Source organism: Neopsephotus bourkii, unplaced genomic scaffold, assembly GCF_033783945.1.
Source record: "Neopsephotus bourkii isolate Nb327-2 ecotype Australia unplaced genomic scaffold, CSIRO-AGI_Nbou_v1 NB_1637, whole genome shotgun sequence".
Classification (NCBI taxonomy): domain Eukaryota; kingdom Metazoa; phylum Chordata; class Aves; order Psittaciformes; family Psittacidae; genus Neopsephotus; species Neopsephotus bourkii.
Window position 1 is genome coordinate 11,923,018 of NW_026902112.1, and position 19,020 is coordinate 11,942,037.

The 19,020-nt window shown below is 49.8% G+C and overlaps 1 protein-coding gene and 1 long non-coding RNA gene across 2 annotated transcripts in view; both read right to left on the bottom strand.

Annotated features, from left to right (window-relative positions):
- Nucleotides 1-19,020, bottom strand: part of LOC133223495 (uncharacterized) — a 449,146-nt gene that overhangs the window by 121,179 nt on the left and 308,947 nt on the right. The window lies entirely within an intron of this gene.
- LOC133223493 (lymphocyte antigen 6E) lies at nt 819-7,243 on the bottom strand. Its single transcript, XM_061374240.1, has 3 exons — nt 7,015-7,243; nt 2,712-2,831; nt 819-1,647 (listed from the first exon to the last, which is right to left on the bottom strand). The coding sequence occupies exons 1-3, from the start codon at nt 7,208-7,210 to the stop codon at nt 1,439-1,441; spliced, it is 525 nt and encodes a 174-aa protein (XP_061230224.1). The 5' UTR covers nt 7,211-7,243; the 3' UTR covers nt 819-1,438.

A 19,020-nucleotide genomic window follows, 5' to 3' on the forward strand; every position in this document is an offset into this window, starting at 1 on the left:
CTTTTGTTTCTTGTTTGACAGAAAACAGAACCACATACAAGGAGGGCATGACTAAGGAGTGCCAATGTTACACCTCATTTTTGCTGTTAGATGAAGCAAAAAGCCCAGTGCACCTCTGATCCATCAGTGGAAGTGACAGCAAGCTTTCACCTGACAGTTTAAGGCTCAATTTTGGCTTGGTTTGTGTTGAGCAGGTCCACAGGTAGGCAAAGCAGGTAGGAAACACCTCCCATGGGATAGCTGAGAACTTTGAAGAGCAACGTTGCTGGAAGACCTGGGAAGTTGCTGGGAGCTGAAGGACAGCAGGAGTGGCAGGGTTGGTGGTGAAGTCATCTTCTGCAGTCCATGTTGCACCATCAGCCAGGGACTACAGGTTGAACCCAAGGATCTCTGCCATTGACTTCACTATGTTTTGCAGACCTGTTGCCCTGGATCATTTAGGTATCGATGTCATTGTCACCATCATGAGTCCAAAGTGGGGAAACTGAGGCACCAAGTCTTTGTATCATGCACACTACTTGTTAGAGGTCCTGTTCTTCACACACTTGCTCCTTTAGGAGTAATGGGGTTGATTCAGACCACAGTAACTGGCATTTTCCACTGAACCACACCTGGAAAAGGTGATTCCCAAGAGAGGTGAAGCAAGCTGCAGATCAGAAAGAGATGGACTTGCTGCTCAGAGGTGGAAGGAATGCTGAGTTGAAGCCACTTGAGAGGGTAAGAAGCCCTCGTGCCAGGCATAACATTCGGGTTTTCCATAAGAGCTTTCCTAATCTCGGTGTCCGGAGCAAGGAAACACACACAGCACACGTCCCAGCTCAGGTAACAACAGGAGCATGTTTATTCAGGTCTGGCACTTACAGAGCTTGGAAGGACAAAAGGACATGTCATTTTCCAGAAAAGTCAGCCCAGGATCAGAAGAAACAATAGGGTTTTATAAAAAAAGAGACTGCAGCTGCAAGGGGCCGGGAATGTGTCTCCCTTTGGGTCATGCATTCCCAATCCCCGGGCCATCCATGTGCTGGAGCACGCCGGTGCCAGGCACCTCCATAGAGGTGAGAGGCAGGAAGGTCTGAACACTTTGAGTGGGTGGTGTCTGGGGTTCAGTCGGTTCTCAGCGAGTCCCAGCTTTGATTTAACCAACCTTAGAAACGAGGGTGAGGGGGAGTATTAGGTATAAAAGCAGAAACCCTTCCAAAACGATCCACCTTTGCCAAGGAGGTGTGAGAGTGCAGTGGGGTATGTCCACAGAAGGAAGAGAATAGCTTGGCCAAACCGCCCAGGTCTCCAATGCTGGAAGAGCATAAAGTCTGGGAAACAATCATCTTGGAAGCCTGTTGAGAAGTAGAGGATCTCCTTGCCGACAGCAACAGAGAAGATATTGGCTAATGAGACCTGCGACAGCCTATGGAAGACGGCTCTTCCTTGGCCAGCCCCATCACTCGCGAGCCCTGAGGATATAGATGAAGCTAACGAGGACCCCCAGGGCCAGGACTGTGTAGCTGGCTCTCACGCTGCTGGAACCACTGATGTTGCAGAGGAAGGAGTCACAGCAGTACACGGAGGCAGCCGCTATGCCGAGGTTAATCCCGGCACTGGGGCAAATGGGAGAGCATCCTTTCGAGATGGACTGGCCAGACTTGCTGCCTGTATTTAGGGTGAGGTAAGAAGAGGAGACAGAAAGCAGAAGGAGACTGGGTTTAGAATGTTTCACCTACTCTGCAAACGAAGTAACAGCACAGAAATAGCCAAAGCAACACAGGAGCACGGAGAGGATGAAGTGCTTCTAAGCATCAGGCTATGGCAGTAACCTCAGCCAGCTCAACACCCATGATAACCTCCCTTACAGACACTAGAAACCATGCAGCACCTCAGGGACAGCCCTTGCAGGCCATCAGCCAAAGTCTGGCCACAACAGCTCCAGTGAAGAATCTCAAGTATCTCACTCAAGCTTCACTCTGGGACTCCTCAAGCGAGACACGGGGCATAAAGCACCAGGGAGGCACTTAAGAGTAAAGTCTGTGTTTCAGTCGCTGGCTGCGAGAGGCACAGCCTACACTTGGCAGCAGGAAATAGGAAACCATTAGCACTGCGCTAAGACGACAGGTTTATAAAAGCTCCCTGCCTCCATTTGTACATGCACAAGCCACCCACAGCAAGGGCTGCGCGACTCAGCCATGCAGCATCCCCCCCTCTTGCTAGCTGGGCTCTGCAATGGTGCTTCCTTAGGAGCAGCATTCAAGGAAGCACGGACCCCACCAGATCTTTCCTGTCTCTTAGGGAGGAGACCTGCAAACCTCCCTTCCTGGCAACCCCACCTCATCCACAGGGAGCGAAGAAGCAAAGGCGGGATTGAGGGATGAACTAAACCCCAACACAGGGCGAAAAGCAGGAAGGGCAACCCTGGAGCTTCCTCCAGAGGAAGCCTGCAGCATCCTCCACACTTTCACTTATTCATCAGCAAGCTCCCTGCCCCCATTCCAGAATTCCCTTTGGATTCCCTGCGTCAGTGCAGGCACATCAGCTTTAACATGACTCTGTCTGGCACAGCACGTCCCTCCTAAATCCCTTGGGATGGTCCCACACTCAATCTGACCACAGAACTTTTCCCCTTTTCCCACCCAAAGGAAGGAAAACCTCCCCGCAGCTCACAAGGAGACCCAGGAGAGCAGCCAAGAGGGGCAGAAGATGCCGGTCCTGTCAGCACTCACCAAATCCTACTCCGACGTATGTTGTCACACAGTGGTTTTCATTCTCCCCGCACCTGACAGGCTTCAGGCAGGCCCAGTTGGAGGATGCATCCGAGCAGGAAAAGCAGACAAGTGTGTGGGCTGCAAGAGAAAAGCACACAGCAGTCAGGGGATGAAGGCAGGAGCTCTTGACATGGTGGTCCCCATCTCCGACACACGGCATGTGGCCACAGCCACGCTTGCTGTTTCGGCTGTATCAACCTACCTTAGGTCCCGTCCCGTCCCCCCCCCAAAAAATAATGGCCAAGTGAAGGGTTCAAGCATAAGCAAGGGGTGATGGGTTTAAAGTTAAACAGGGGAAGTTCAGGTTGGGTACAAGGAAGAAGCTCTTTACTGTGAGGGTGCTGAGGTCCTGGCACAGGCTGCCCAAAGAAATGGTAAGTGCTCCATCCCTGGCAGTGTTCAAGGCCAGGTTGGATGGGGCTTGGAGCACCCTGCTCTAGTGGAAGGTGTCCCTGCCCATGGTTGGAACTGGATGATCTTAAGGTGCTTCCAACCAAAACCATTCTATGATCCTATGACAACAGATGCATTTTGAGCTCTTCCAGGATCAACTGTCAGCTAAAGCCTCAATACAACCACAGGTAAACCTTTATGGTATGCTCCTGTTTGCACCACACATGGGTTCAAGGTACAGCTACCAACCTGAAGCCGAACAGCAGAGGCAAGTTCAGGCTTGTAACCTAGAGCCTGAGATCTGGGTTTATTCAGCTCAACTGCCACAGGCATTGATGGGAAATGCTCCAGGCATGACCACAGGTTTGAGCTTCCCAGGACCTGCTTTTGGCACCAGGGTACAAAGCTCAGGCTATGCTTGAGTTAGTGCACGTGGTGGAAACAAGTAGCTAGAGCAAGGCAGCAGTGCAGCATGACCTGCAAGGACCTGCCCTGTCCCGCTCCCCAGGGAGTTATAACACTATGAAGACAGCATATGCAGCCAAGCTTTTAAGCTGGAGTCCTTAGCAAAGAAACCCATTCCTTCCTCCATGGAACTGGCTTATCCTATGCCAGCAGGATGGACTAAACCAGCTGCTTCCCATCCCTCATCCCTCAGATATACCCAAGGAAAAGAAAAGAGTGGAATATCCCATTCAGAGGTGGGAAATGGTTGCAGAAGGAGCCTGGACCTGTGACTCAGCAGGGACACGTGCACTCTGCAGTGGCCAGATGCTCTTGTCTGCATTTTACATACAAGAACATCACAGCCACGCTGCAGTTGTTGACCTACATATGAAGACAGATCAGGTTTGTTTTGAGCACTCAGACAAGCCCTCCCATGAGGCACTGCCTTTCTCTGCTGTGTTAACAGGATGCAAAACAGAATGGGGGCTCACCCAAGACACAAAGTGCAAGGCAGCATCATTCCTGCTCTTCCTATCTCTTCCAGCCCCACCACAAACAGATTACCCTAAGCCCTGGGAGACCTCACTGAGGCTCAGCAGTCCCTGTCATGGAGTATTTGGATGAACGGATAAATACTGGTCAGAATGACCAATGGGACTGAATGACCTCTTGAGGTTCTCCTAATTACTGTTTCTATTGGGAAAGTAAAGTTTTTGTTGGGAAAAAATACCAATATTTTTTGAAGGAATGACTTTTGGGCAGCCATGGCCAAGGCAGGGAAAGAAGACTAAAACATAATCTTAAGGAAACTGATTAAAACAGGTTAATGGGAGATCCTGAACATCACATCAGGACAGCCAAATGACTCTGCTTTGGAGACAAAGCCAACAGCACAACCCCCTAAGCAAGAATTTCCTGGGCTGTCCCATACATATTCCAATGATCATCAGTGTGCCAATGACCCCTGCAACAAAGCTGGAGCATGCCAATGCAGCAGCCACAACCTACACACAGCACCAGGATTACAGGGCCACCAGCTGAGTCAAAAGCCCCAGGAGAGATGCATCAAAATGAACCTTGCCTCTGGATCTATGACAGGAGGAGGACAGAGCCAGACATTAAGTCTACAGGCTGTCATTGTGCCTGGGTGTCATTGGCCATGGGTTGTCGATGTGTCCATGGGTTATCCAAAACCCAGTTTGGAACCTCAGAGTGAAGCCCAGCTCCCTGCTGCTCCATTGCCCCCAGCACATTTCTGCTCTCCAGTCTCTGGAGTGACCTTATCCCAAACCCTTCTCCTTGCAACCATCCTGAGGGCAAACTGAGGAGGCAAATTGACTCATCCCATTGCACAGGAACCCCACCTGCAACCAGGAATGAAGTGGATTACAGGCTTCTTGTGGGCATTATGGTAGGACATACGTTCCCATATGCATTTGCTCACTACACTGAACGCACGAGTCGAGGGGTGCAGTGCTATTCATTGAGGCTTAGACATTCCAGATACAAACACATCAGAAATACTTGTACATGCACACAAAGGCACCTTTAGGCATGAAATTTGCTGCCACGTGACTAATTCTATGCTCCCACCACAGCATCTCCTACCTATCCCCATGTTTTCCTTTGTCACACCTGCACATTACCCCTTAATATAGACAATATCTTCCCAGGAGAAGCAAGTCTTTCAACATAGTTTAAGAGGGAAGAACTCAGAACCGGTGCCACGTTCTGCCCCAGCAAAGCACATCACTGCATAACCCACCGCAGAGTTAAAGAGAGCAAACAGGCTGAGTGCTTTGGACAAAAGGCACAAGAAGGGTGGCAGGATTGTGCCCCAGCTGGAGACAGAGCAAAGAGCTGGAGTTCAAGGCTATAAGGAGGAAAAGAAAAGGGGGGAAATAAAGGCCCAAGACTGAACAATGCGAAAGGGAAGCCTCATATTCACCAAGTGCACACGAATCCATGTGTTTATTCCTTTGCTGCTCAGCTCCTCCGAGGAACAAAGAGCTCCCAGAGCAGAGCCCATCAGTTGGGGGAATTCCTCAGATAAGAGGCTGGATCCATTCTCGCATAGAGCAAAGAGAAAAGGGAAAGAAAAGCCTTTAAAAGCCCGCTTTGAAGCGGAGCAGCAGTGAAAAACGCTGTTGCTTCGGCAGCTCTTCCATTCAGTCCCTGTGCCAAGCGCTCTTTCCTTTTCCATAGCTCTTAGAAAAGATCCTTATGTATATGCAAGATCTTTAGGACACTTGGAGCAGGGTTTAGGTAAAGCTCATCTACAGTAGCTTTAGACGTGCTGGAAGCGTTTGGGGTTAAAGCTACCTGGAACCAACTCTTTTGCCTGGCTAAGAAATTACTTTCAAGCTGAAAGGGGTTTTTGGAAGGGGGGGAAATGAAACCTTTTAACAGCCTTGGCCTGGGCAACCCAACCTCCCAGCTGGAACTGAGCACACGCCAGCTGGCCTCAAACCCAGACCCAACGCTTGGATTGTCAGTTGATTCCCAGATCCTAAAGGGAACGGAGCATGGGAAGGGCAGCAAACAACTAGTTTCTTCTCACCGGTATCCTCAGGAGACAAGGAGGGCCCGTATTAGAGCAGGGCCCAAAACTCTCCCGTTTGCTCTTTGTTTGGCTTCCCCCAACATCGGCATATGGAAACAATATGGGGGTTTGGACCACCCCATGGAGTTTGGATAGTCAGAAATGGAGTCGATGGGAAGGCGGGGATTGCAGACCCTGCAACTCGGATAACTTGCGGTTTAACACCCAGCAACAGGAAGCACGTTCTCCCCAGCGTGGCTGGCAGCCCCAAGATGCTGCTCCACAGGGCATGGCCCCTTGGGGGTCACCGCCCCACACGTTGGCCATCACTGCCTGCCCCGAAGGATGATGGTGGGGGGGAGCAGAAGCCAGAATCACGACTGGCCCTGGTCAGACTTTGCTCCATCAGCCATTGCCGGGGCTGGGCTCCATCTCCCCTCCACCCTCCTTCCCCTTGGCTACATCTCTGCCCGTTCAGGCGCCGTTATCCCGGCGCGCTGCACCGAAAAGGGGGAGCGGAGCCGGCCCTGGTCTTTGTTCGAGCTGCAACAGGGAAAAGCTCCAAAATACCTCCATGCACAACTGAAGATGCGCACTTACACAGGCACAGGAGCCCTGAAGTTCGTGCTTCAGGAGGGACGCTGCTGCGAGGCAGGACTTGGAAAGACACCCCCGAACCCCGCGCTAAACCCCAGCACGGCTCAGCTCGATCCCCCGCAGCTCCTTTGCAACCCTCAACTTCCAGCACCCACCCTGCAAGACGCAGCACACGAACACAGCCCCGTCTGCTCCCAGGTCCAGGGGTGGGGAAGGACTGGGGCACCTCGGGAAGAAGTGATGGTTGTGGGTAGGCAGCGTGAGCATCCCTCTCCCCCTTACCTCTCTCCACGCACAGCACCGCAGCCAGCACAGCGAGCAGAAGCGCCTTCATGGTGCGGCGGTGAGGCCAGCGAGATGCGCAAGGCAGCGAGCGGCGCGCAGGGCTGGCAGCAGGGGGCGGGGAAATGACAGCGGCCCCGCCCCGCGGGCCGACCCGCTGCCCGCACCGCCTCCCCCCGCCACCTCCCCCGGCCATTCCTGGTTTCGTTTCCCCGCTCCGGAGAACCGGGGCCGGAGGGCAGTCCCCGCCTGGCTCCGGATCGCCCGAGGCGGCTCGGCTTGGCAGCGCCTAGGCCACCAAGAGGAGGGTTGGAGCCTCGATGGAGCAGAGCCAGCTCTCGTCTCGCCCCGAAGACATTTTGCATCCCCATTTTATGGAATAATAGAAAAAAAAAAAGGTTGGAAAATTAAGCTCATCCAGTCCAACTGTTCACTGCCAAGGCCACCACTAACCCGTGGCACTGAGGCCTCGTCTCCACAGTACGTGAGCACTTGCAGGGACGGTGACTGCAGCCCTGCCCTGGGCAGCCTGTTCCAATGCCTGAGCACCCTCTGGGGCAGGAATTGTTCCTCAGCTCCATCTAAACCTGCCCTGGTGCAGCTTGAGGCCGGTTCCTCTTGTCCCATCCCTTGTTCCTTGGGAGCAGAGCCCAGCCCCTCCTGGCTCCATCCTCCTGTCAGGCACTTGTAGGGAGCCATCAGGTCCCCCCTGAGCCTTCTCTTCTCCATCTGAACCCCCCAGGTCCCTCAGCCCTTCCCCATCACACTTGTGCTCTTCCAGGTCCTCTGTTTCCCTCAGCAAAGAGACGGAGTAAGAAGGCTCCCTGCATGCTGGACCTCAATCATGCACAGCCCTTTTCAAGTGCATCCGTCACTCACTTCACCTGCAAGGACCTGCTGCATTCATGCCTCTTCTCCTTGTCTGTGCATCTTCATTCACAGATCCCCTGAGCACCACCCCATCATACATTCACAACCACTCTGAATGCACACGTCCTGCATGTACAAACCCATATGTGCAGGACTCCCTTTATGCATGGATCTCCTACATGCAAGCCCCCTGCATGCATAACACCCCCTCTTCATGTATAACACCTCTGCATGCATAGCCCCCTCCAAGACCTAAGCACGTAGAGAACCAACTTCCCTAGCTGTTTATCAGAGCCTAAATGGGACTAGACATACAGGATTAGACATAAAGATAGGAGGGCTGTGGTGCAAGGGACAGCCTGGGCTGCTTGGTGGGATCAGTTTCAGAGTGTAATACACCAGGAAGCTTTGTTGAAGAGGCCCAGGTTCAGCAGGTCCCATAGAAATAGCTGAAGACCTCTAGGAAATGAGCTGCAGGGCATTGCAGGAGGGAACTTGGCTGTCAAGGAAGCCTGGGAGTAGAGGAAACGGCTGGTGAGCCAGCAAGACACGAGCAGGTTTGACGAACTGCATGCCACAGATGGGTTTAATTCTGCATAATCAGCATTCCCTGGCAAATGCATCTGTCAGAAGAAATCCCAGCTCCTGACTTGTCAGAGCGCATTCAGAGTCCTCTACATAGAAAACAAGCCAGTGCCTGCATCCCCCCACTTCCATTTGCTCTTCTATGGCTCAGCGTTATTTGCCATTGCCAGGTATTCCCAGCGGGAACTGACTCCGAGCAGTGTGTTTCTGGGGTCTAATATCACTGGAACAGGCTGCTGGCACCATTTCATTCTCTGGCTTGCAAATCAAACACTAAGAAACTGGGAAGTTTCAGCTTGGTGGCGATTCAGATGCAGTCACAGGACCCCGCTTTCAGACCAAGGTTGTGCCTGTAAGAGTCAGTCTGGCTTTTTGTAGCCTATATATGAGCAATGACACAGGATTTGTCTCAGCTTAGAGGTACAGCACCTGAGGTTTAATACCTGGGTATCAGGAAAGCATAGAATCATGGAATGGTTTGGGTTGGAAAGGACCTTAAGATCATTCAGTTCCAACCCCCTGCCATGGGCAGGGGTGCCTCACAGTAGACCAGCTTGGTCCAAGTCCCATCCAACCTGGCCTTGAACACAGGGATGAAGCATTCACCACTTCTTTGGGCACCCTGTTCCAGCACCTCAACACGTTCACAGTGAAGAACGTCTTCCTTATATCCAACCTGAACTTCCTCTGTTTCAATTTGAACCCATCACCCGTTACATGTTCCTTCAGCTCTCCTGTTCCTCCAATGCCCTGTACACTCCCCTCATCCCCATGAGATGTGAACAAGGGCCTTGAGCTTTCTGGTTTTCTCCCTACCACGATTTAACCTTATCAGCTCCATTGTTTCCTGGAGAGGACCTGTGTGCTGCTAGGAAGGAAAAGAATGGACCTAAGCGTCACAGGGGACATAGCTCACCACAGGGTGAGGAGTCATCCTGATACTGCTGAAATGGCTGGGTGGGGACAGCATTAATTACTGGATGCTGCAATAAGAGGTGGGCAGAGCAACTGGGGACCAATTGCTATGGTAGAAGATGCTCCAGGTAAAGGAAGCCCTTTGGAAGCTTGCTGGTCTAAGCATGCATCTCCCACCTCCATACCAAGGCTATGGTAACCCTAACCTATGGTAACCCTAACCCTAACCCTTTCTATTCTAGACCATCACACAGCAAATCACTGCACTGAATGCTCCAGCTTTTCTTCTTGCACATTGCTGGAGGGCTTCATTGAGCCCTCTTGGCTTCGTAGTGTGAATGCAAGGCAAAAAAAGGTCTCTTCACAAGAAGAGGGAGGCAGCAGGGGTGGAGTCCAGCAATAGGAATGTGGGCTGTGTTGGGAGAGGTGGACACAGGCACATAAACACACTTAAGGGAAAAGGAGATAAGGAAACAGCTGGATCATAAAGCAGACTGGTGCTAGAGTGAATCATGCAAGGTTTTCTTGCATGATGAGGTGAAATGGCTTGTTCTAATATCAGGAGATGAAGAATATGGCAGCTCCATTCATGGATCAAGTAAGAAGGGTAGGAGGGGTACAGCAATTAAAATTAGGCTTACTAGGCCTGCAAAGCTTCAGTGCTGAGTTTGAGCTTGAAACATGGGCTCACTAAAGGCTTGGTCAGCTTCAAAGGAGGTGATCCTGCCCCTCTACTCTGCTGTCATGAGACCCCACTTGCAGCACTGTGTGCAGTTCTGGTGTCCTCAATGTCAGAAGGACATGGAGCTGTTGGAGCAAGTCCAGAGGAGGCCACGAGGATGCTCAGGGGCTGGAGCATCTCCTGTATGGAGACAGACTGAGAAAGTTGGGGCTGTTCAGCCTGGAAAAGAGAAGCTGCATGGAGACCTCAGAACAGCTTCCAGTGTCTGAAGGGGGCTACAAGGTTGCTGGAGGGGGACTCTTCATCAGGGTCTGGAGTGATAGGACAAGGGGTGATGGGTTCAAACTGAAACAGGGGAAGTTCAAGTTAGATATAAGGAAAAAGTTCTTTACTGTGAAAGTGCTGAGGCACTGGCACAGGGTGTCCAAAGCAGTGGTGAATGCTCCATCCCTGGCAGTGTTCAAGGCCAGGTTGGGCACAGGGGCTTGGGTGACATGGTTTAGTGTGAGGCATCCCTGCCCATGGCAGGGGGTTGGAACTGGATGATCTTAAGGTCCTTTCCAGCCCAAGCTATTCATGATTCAGTGCAGCCAGGTGCCACGCAGTTTCCTCCACCTCCACGTTTCTGTTTCAGGGCTTGGGTGAGACTTCCTGATTCCAGCCAGGGCTGTGCACGTGGGTCTCAGTGGGGCACCGAGACCTCAGCTGAATTTGCAGATGAGGTGTTTCCCCAGTTAGTGGAGCAGAGTTGGTTTGTGGAGCAAACCTGCTGACACAGCCTTGCAGAGATGCCATGGGGAGGGGACAAAATCAGCCATTTTCAATAGTTACATCGTTCTCTGGAGATGAGAGTCGTTCAGACTGCACTTCTGCTGGAGGGGATGGAGACTGCTCTATGGAAGAGTCCTGTCCCACCTCCCAGAGCTGTCTCACTGTGAAATGTGGGGTATTGTTTTTGCAGAGGAGAGGAGCAGGAGGACAGGGTCTTCTCCAGCCTGAAAGAGCAGGATCCCAAATCTCCATCCCTGCTGTGAGGTGTGTTTCCTCTCAGTCTCCTATGCACAGGGCAGTCTGCTGCATCATACCCATGGCCTAAAAGCCCTCATTGCCCCAGATGTGGCATAGCCTTCTACACAGCAAGGAGTGCTGGAGTTGGGATGCACCATCCCTGAGCCTCCTGCTCATCCTGCCCCATCTGCCTGAATGAAAGGGCTGACAATATGCCATCCCTTCCCTATCATCCCACCCCTGGATATTTCTCCTCCTGATGCCTCTTCTCATTGCTCTGGATCAGAGTTGCTCAGAAAACCTTCAGGAACAATCTTGGATCACCCAAGGATGCTCCACACACAGGTTTTTTCATGAGTTCCTGAAAAAGTGGGCACGTTACCAAGTGCACCCTCGGGCTGCACCCTTTACTGGAATAGGGCTTTCATCTGCTCACTTAAAGCACAACCTCAGGCTCTCTGATTTATGTACTTTCATTTCTGTTTAACATCAATGCTTTCGTTTTCCTTCTCTCCCAAGAGCTGTTAAGGTGAAGGCAGTTCACTGGCTGGTGCATGCTCAGTCGGTACCCAAGACATCCATACTCTCACACCTCCTCTGCATGACTCATCCTGTCCTACTTGTTTATTCCAGGCTTTCAACAGGAAAATGATTGTGAAGCTTTAAGGAGGGGTCATTAGGTAAAAGGTTAAACTCTGTTTGCTGCTGTGATCTCTCCAGGCTTCTGGAAGTGTGCTGGAAGATCTGGATTGAAAGGTCACTGAGTGTGATCCAGCATTATAAGGTTATAAGAGATATCTCAGCATATAAACTGGCTCCTCTATGAATGGGCTCATGTGGATCCATAGACCTTAAATGCCCTGACCAGACTCACCTTCAGATTGTGCACATGGGTCCAGGAGCCCCATTTAAGCTCAGATCTGAGCCTTTTGTCCTTGCCAGGACTATGCTGTAAACGTGCCCACCTCCAGCCATCTCCTGGATGGGCCTTGGACCTGTGCTGTAGGTAGCTTGTCTTCAGGCTCTGTTCCTGGCCTTGTGATGATGCAGAGGGTTGACCAATGTACAGGGGGGTTGTACAGGGGGGTTAGAGGAATTCGATTGCTTAAGCAAAGGTATTGTCTGTACCTATCATGCCTACTAAGCAGAACAAAGGCACTAGCTATTGACAAGGAAAAGCAGACACTTGGTTCTATTGATAAGGAAAAGCAGACACCTGATTCTACCGATAAGCACCTATTGATAGGGAAAAGCAGACCCCTGAATCTACTGTTAAGGGGGAGAAGCAGATGGTTTATGGCTGGGACCAAATCCTAAGGCCATATGTGTGAAGACTGAAAGGTGAGAAGTTCAAGAAGAGGAAGACTCATTTACTTCATCTTGAGACCCCTGCCCATGACCAGAGGGGGCACTGCGCAGGCCCAAAGGACCTTCTAGCTCACTGTAATACGAAGCGGGGATAGGACATGAATATGTATAGGCGTATGGTGCAACCTTATAAATGTAGAGGGAAACAACACTGGGACACGCATGACTTTGAGGAATTATCCCCGTGTGTGTCAGCGCTGAATAAAAAGCATACCTACTTTACAACTTTAATGAGTTGTGGAGTCAATCCGCGCATCAGTGATAGCCACTGGACTCCAGTTGTGAACTTGTCTCCCATCCTCTCAGTTGATGGCTTTTGAACTATAAGTGGGTATACCTGTCTCCAGTCCTATCTCCATCTCGGTGAACTTTGGACCCATGCTGTAGCCCTGATTCCTATCCTGGCCTCTTCTGACCCATCAATATCGTTCTGCAGTGACCTGGAAAGGTTCCTGTGCCTGGGGACATCTCTCTCACAGCAGTGACCACTAGGTTGTTTTGGGGAGGGAAGAGGCTTTTCAGGCCTTTTCCCATCCCTTCCATCAATGTATGTGCCTCTCTGTAAACAAGGAACTCACCAGCCTCCAGGGAAGCTGCAGGCAAGGTATTTGTAGTACAGATGGCATGGAAAACATAGGAGTGGGAACATGCAAGTATATTAAAGCATGTGGAAGAACCAGCAGAGCAAGGGTTAAAAGGAAAGGCATGTGTTGGGTGCTATAGACTGACTTCATTCAAATGAAAAGGAGGAACAAACTGACCTTAGATAAGAGTCTTCAGAGCACAAAGAACAGGGTGGGAGCCATAAAAATCTTGGAGAAAGGAAACAAAAGGGCTGGGAGATTCAGGAATTTCACCGAAGAGGAGCAAAATTAAAGGGAAAGAGAGCCAAAACTGCATCCTTTCTGTAAAAGCTGTGAAAGACAAGCCCAAAACAAGTATGTTGTGCTCTGCCAAGCACCTCATGATGAAAACTGCATAGCTGTCATCTCCTGGCTACCTGTGGCATAGAAGTGATACTGGCCAGATCATCATGTTGGTGCTTGTGAGAACAGGGATCAAATTAAACCTGTAAGGATGAGTGTAAAATGAACTTTGTTTGAGATTTGGTATGATCAAATTGCTTTCTTCTCCCAGAAGATACCGCAGTAAGTTTTATTGCACTCATTTCCTGCAGGCTGCAGAAGGCAGTTTCTACTTCCCAGGAGCAGTGTCTGCACGTTATCTAATTGCTGATTAATATCTAATGGTGGAGCAGGCCCTGGAGCTGGAGGAAGGTTCCAGATGAGCTATTGTGAGCACTGGGCATAGAGCCAGTGCCTGTTACTGGCCTTTGTGGACTAAGGAAGATCCAACCCCTGTCACCCCTTTGTGTGGTGCCTGGGGACTTCCCTAGGTAAGAAATAAGCTGGAAAAGGAGAAAACCATGTATCACTCATATTACACTCACTGCCTCAGCACTACTACTGCTTTTACTGTTGGCTGGAGGTGTTCTGGAGGTTGAACAACCTACATGATGTGAATGGAAAAGCATCTTTGGGTCACCTTTGCTTCAAGACATTGCAATCTATTTGACTTTGAACAGCCCAGTCTAGTGGAAGGTGTCTCTGCCCATGGCAAGGGTTGGAACTGGATGAGCTTTAAGGTCCCTTCTATTTCAAACCATGATGTGATTTTATGATAGGGCAAAGTCAAGCCTGAACACGACAGTTCTGCTCCAATGAAGGGAATCAGCAGAGGTTCTTAGATACACAGGAATGATACATAAGGTACATAGGAATGAAGCACAGGAGACGATCAGGAGAGACAACTGAGTTCATTCTCCAAGCCCTAGTGGAGACATCAGTGAGATGCTGAGGACCTCATTTTAGCCTACATAGAAGCTTCCCCACTGGAACTCAGAGCTTCTTCTCTCAGTCATTTACCTTATTGTGCTGGTTTTGGCTGAGAGAGTTGTTTTCTTCATAGTAGCTGGTGTGGAGTTATGTTTGGGATTTGTCCTGGAAACAGTGGTGATAACACAGGGATGTTTTCATTATCACTGAGCAGAGCTTACACAGAGTCAAGGCCTTTCCTGCTCCTCACACCACCCCAGTAGCGAATGGGTTGTGGATGCAGAAGGAGTCAGGAGGGGATACACCCAGGACAGCTGACCCCAACTGACCCAAGGGATGTTCCATGCTTTATGACATCATGCTCAGGGAAGAAGAAGGAAGTGGGGGACATTCGGGGTGATGGTGCTTGTCTTCCCAAGTCACCATCACACGTGATGGATCCTTCCTGGAGATGGCTGACCCCTCCTGCCTGATGAGGGGAAGAGGTGAATGAATCCTTGTTTTGCTTTGCTTGTCTGTGCAGCTTCTGCTTTACTTATTAATCTGTCTTTATCCCAACCCACAAGCTTCCTCACTTTTACTCATCCAATTCTCTCCCCCATCCCACTCGGGGCACGGTTAAACTATGACAGCCCTTTTTGGTACCCAATGTGAGGCTTGAAGGGTTTGAGATAATGACTGATTTGATTGGAATGTGCTGGTTTGAATTTATAGCTGTTATCACTATTTAACTATCAATTTCCAGGCTTCTCTGCTTGACATGGGGCTTGCTTGTCTTGCTGTATATTAGAATCTAGTGTTTGTTAGTGGCTGCTTTTTGTTTTTACTGCTTGCTCTACCATTGTATTGCTTTATCATGTTACGCTGCAGTGTCTGGGAACATTGTGATAAGGGCAATGGCCATGTGCCTAGGCTGGGAGATGGCCAGAGCATCGCTGCTGCTTCTATGCTGCTGTACTGGACAAGCTGGAACTCCACTGATGAAGGGACTGCGACTTATAGATGAGTCCATGCAAGAGCAGGACACCCCAAAGAGGCTGTGGTTATATCTATGCTGCAGCAGATGTAAGGATGCTGGGGAGGGACTCTACATTAGGGACTGTAGTGATAGGACAAGGGGTAATGGGTTAAAACTTAAACAGGGGAAGTTTAAATTGGATATAAGGAAGAAGTTCTTTGCTGTGAGGGTGGTGAGGCACTGGAATGGGTTGCCCAGGGAGGTTGTGAATGCTCCATCCCTGGCAGTGTTCAAGGCCAGGTTGGACAGAGCCTTGGGTGACATGGTTTAGTGTGAGGTGTTCCTGCCCATGGCAGGGGGTTGGAACTGGATGATCTTAAGGTCCTTTCTAACCCAAACTGTTCTATGATTCTACGTGCCTTTGAAGGGATTGTGGTCCAAGGATAAGTCCATACTGGAGAAGCTATACTTCAAAGCATCTGTGGCTGTGGATAAGTCCATGCTGCAATAGGTACACCTCGATGCATCACTGATTGTGCATGATGCCAAGTTGGAGCAAGTTAACTTCTGAAAGTGACTGTGGCCCATGGATAAGGCCATACTGGAACATGTACACTTCAAGGAGACTGTGGCTATGGAGAAGTCTGCACCACAGCAGGAATAGCCCTGAAGAGACCTTGGCTCATAGATAAAGCTTCACATAGAGCAGGTATAACCCTAAGGGATTGCAGTCTGTTGATAGGTCCAAACCAGAGCAGGGGCAAGAGGAAGAGTTCATTGTAATGTTAGACCCAGTGGTCTGATCCAAAGGGACCATGGGTGGAGATTGTCACGGAAATACCTTTAAATTGTATAACCTGGGACTTGAGTCGCATGTTATAGGAATTACTACAGCAGGAACCACCTGAAGCAGTGGTTCAGGATGGAACAGCACAAGTGCAGCAGTGATACTGGTGAGCTGGCATTGGTGCCCAGTAACTCCACACAACACACCACCTCTCCTGTCCTAAGTGACCACCATAACAGATGGACCCCAAAGTCCCACCATGGGGGACTGAGCAAGAGACTATGTTGGTTAAGGTTAGTTGCTGGTTAGGGCTAAACCAGGACACTAGTACAGCTCCACCCCATGAGCAATGCTGAGAATGTAGATAGAAAGAGGTCAGGGGACATTTTCCATCACCATGACATGAGCTGTTATTAGTGCTTCACCTGCAAAATAATGCCACAGGCCCACAAATAGAGTCTTTGTCTATGAGCTAGCAATATTCATACCCAGCCACGTACATCCTCAGAGGTTGATCTGTTCTCAGAAGCTGGAGATGCTTTGAGGGCAGCAGCATCCAAAACAAATGCAGTTCAGCACAGATGTTTGAGCTATTGCCGTGTCCTATCAACATCATGAGCATAATGTCAAAGACATCTGAAATGAGCTGCTTTGCTGAGACCTTCTTCTCCATGTCCTTTTAAAACCCATTCCTAAGTGAGCCTCAGGAATGGATATGATTTCCTCTACCATCAGCCACTCGGCTCTTTGTCAGAAATAGTTGTGTTTTGTGGGGACATTTGATCTTGTACCTTCCAAGCCATCAGAAAGTGATTTTTTACAAGGGTCTGTAGGGACAGACCAAGGGGAATGGCTTGAACCTGCCAGAGGGGAGACTGAGCTGAGCTCTTAGGCAGAAGCTCTTCCTTGTGAGGGTGCTGAGGCACTGGCACAGGGTGCCCAGAGAAGCTGTGGCTGCCCCATCCCTGGCAGTGTTTAAGGCCAGGTTGGACACAGGGGCTTGGAGCACCCTGATCTAGTGGAAGGTGTCCCTGCCCGTGGCAGGGGTTGGAACTGGATCAGCTTTAAGGTCCCTTCCAACCCAATTCCATGATTCTGTGATAAAAAGTCAAGCCTGAACATCCCGATTCTAGTCTTGTGAAGCACCAACAACAGGTACATGGGAATGAGAGAAAGGAGACTGAGAGGAGAGGCAACTGAGTTCGTTCTCATCCCACAGTGGAGACACCAGTAAGATGCTGAGGGCAGTATTTTTCTCACGTGCTTTGATACATCTTGGTAACAATGCTGAAGCTGCTGATGCTCGAGTCAGTTCTCCATCTCTTTACCATACATTAGACACTAGGAAGTCTTTCTGATCCTGTCCAAAAGCTCCTTTGATGCTGTGTGAACCCTAAAGCAAAAAAGGGGGGAGAATGGAGGTGCCTAGGCCTTCCCTTTGGAGAAGAGACTGGAAGGATCTCACCCCATCACACACTAGTTTACACTTCCTAGTATAATATGTAAGACCTTCCAATGGATTGTAGTACTCCAAAAAGGAATTCTACCCTATTTTTCCTAGTTTTTTCCCTGTTTGACGTGTTAAACCTGTGACCAGTTAAAACTGCAGCTTCTTTTTCTGACAGCTTGCTGCAAGGGGGATATCCTCCTCCTGCATTTGTGCTGATGCATGCTAGTGCTAGAGATCTGCGTTTGTCCTTCCTGAACTACATCCTCCTCAAACCATTGCTTCCATTTACCTGCATCACTCAGAACTCTCCTCTTTGCAGATTCTCTCCCTTTGTCACCCTCAAGCTCCATGAACTTATTCTCTAATCCATCATTCAAGCTGGTAATTAAAACATTGCATCGTACCAGAGCCGTGCCAAGCCACAGAAGACCTTGTTTCATAGATCATTCCAGCTTGACAGCAAACTGTTGACAGTTATTTGCTCATGATTTCAGCTAGACAGTGTGTTTAGTTGTGCTGATGAGACTGTCATGCGATACGGTGCCAAAAGCTTTAGTAACACTGAGCTATGTGACAGGTACCACTTTTATCCCAGGATTTTGCCAGCTTGTCACAGGTGGGAATAACACCCATCTGTCACAGAGTTCTTGCTGTTCAGCCCCATCTCTTTGATAGCACCCGCACATTGCTAATTGTGTGATGATATATTTAAGAGTGTTTTTCCAAGACTAGGGTCTGGGTTGACTCTTCTGTATGTCCCCAGTGTTTCCCCCATTCTCTATGATGATGGCAGGGGGTTGGAACTGGTTAATCTTAAGGTCCTTTCCAACCCTAACTATTCTAGGTATCCTGCACTTGGTGGTATCCAATCTTCTTAGATACCCAAATTCCCCTATTGCAAAGGAACAGGAGCAGGTGAAACAGGATGGGTTTGGTGGCTACAACAGAAGCCAAATATTCCTTATATCAATATCTCCATGCCTGGAAACCACATAGTTTGGCTGATATCCCTCATGGATGTGCATATTCATAGTGAAAACCCCACCTTTGATTTGCTTACATCTGTGTCTTGATTCATTTTAATGTTCTTGCTTTTGATGTGTTAGTTGGCTGATCCATGTTAACATGAACATCTGCAGCAGCAAAGTAGCTCTGTTACTCTTGTGTTAGATGTGGTTAGTGTCTCCATACCTGACTACCCTTTTACTCTGCACATACTCCAGGCTGGAAGCAGAAACACATCTCCTGACTCTCTATGTGCAGCTCCAATGCTGTTGTGAGAATCCTGTGTCGAAGCTGCACCTCCAACCATCCCCTGGATGTCTTCTTACAAGAACAACTAAGTCTGGAGGGCATCACCAATGAATCCTCACATTGCAGCTTCGTTTGAAAAGGCGAATGTGACTGATTCTTCCCATGGAGGAAGGAGAGAGTTGGCTGTGCCTAAGCTCCTACACCACAGGAGCTTTGATCTTCTACCTGCACCTTCCTCTAGCCACAGCTACCAGTGTGGAAAGGGAGCTTTGACCCTGAAGTCAGACCAACATG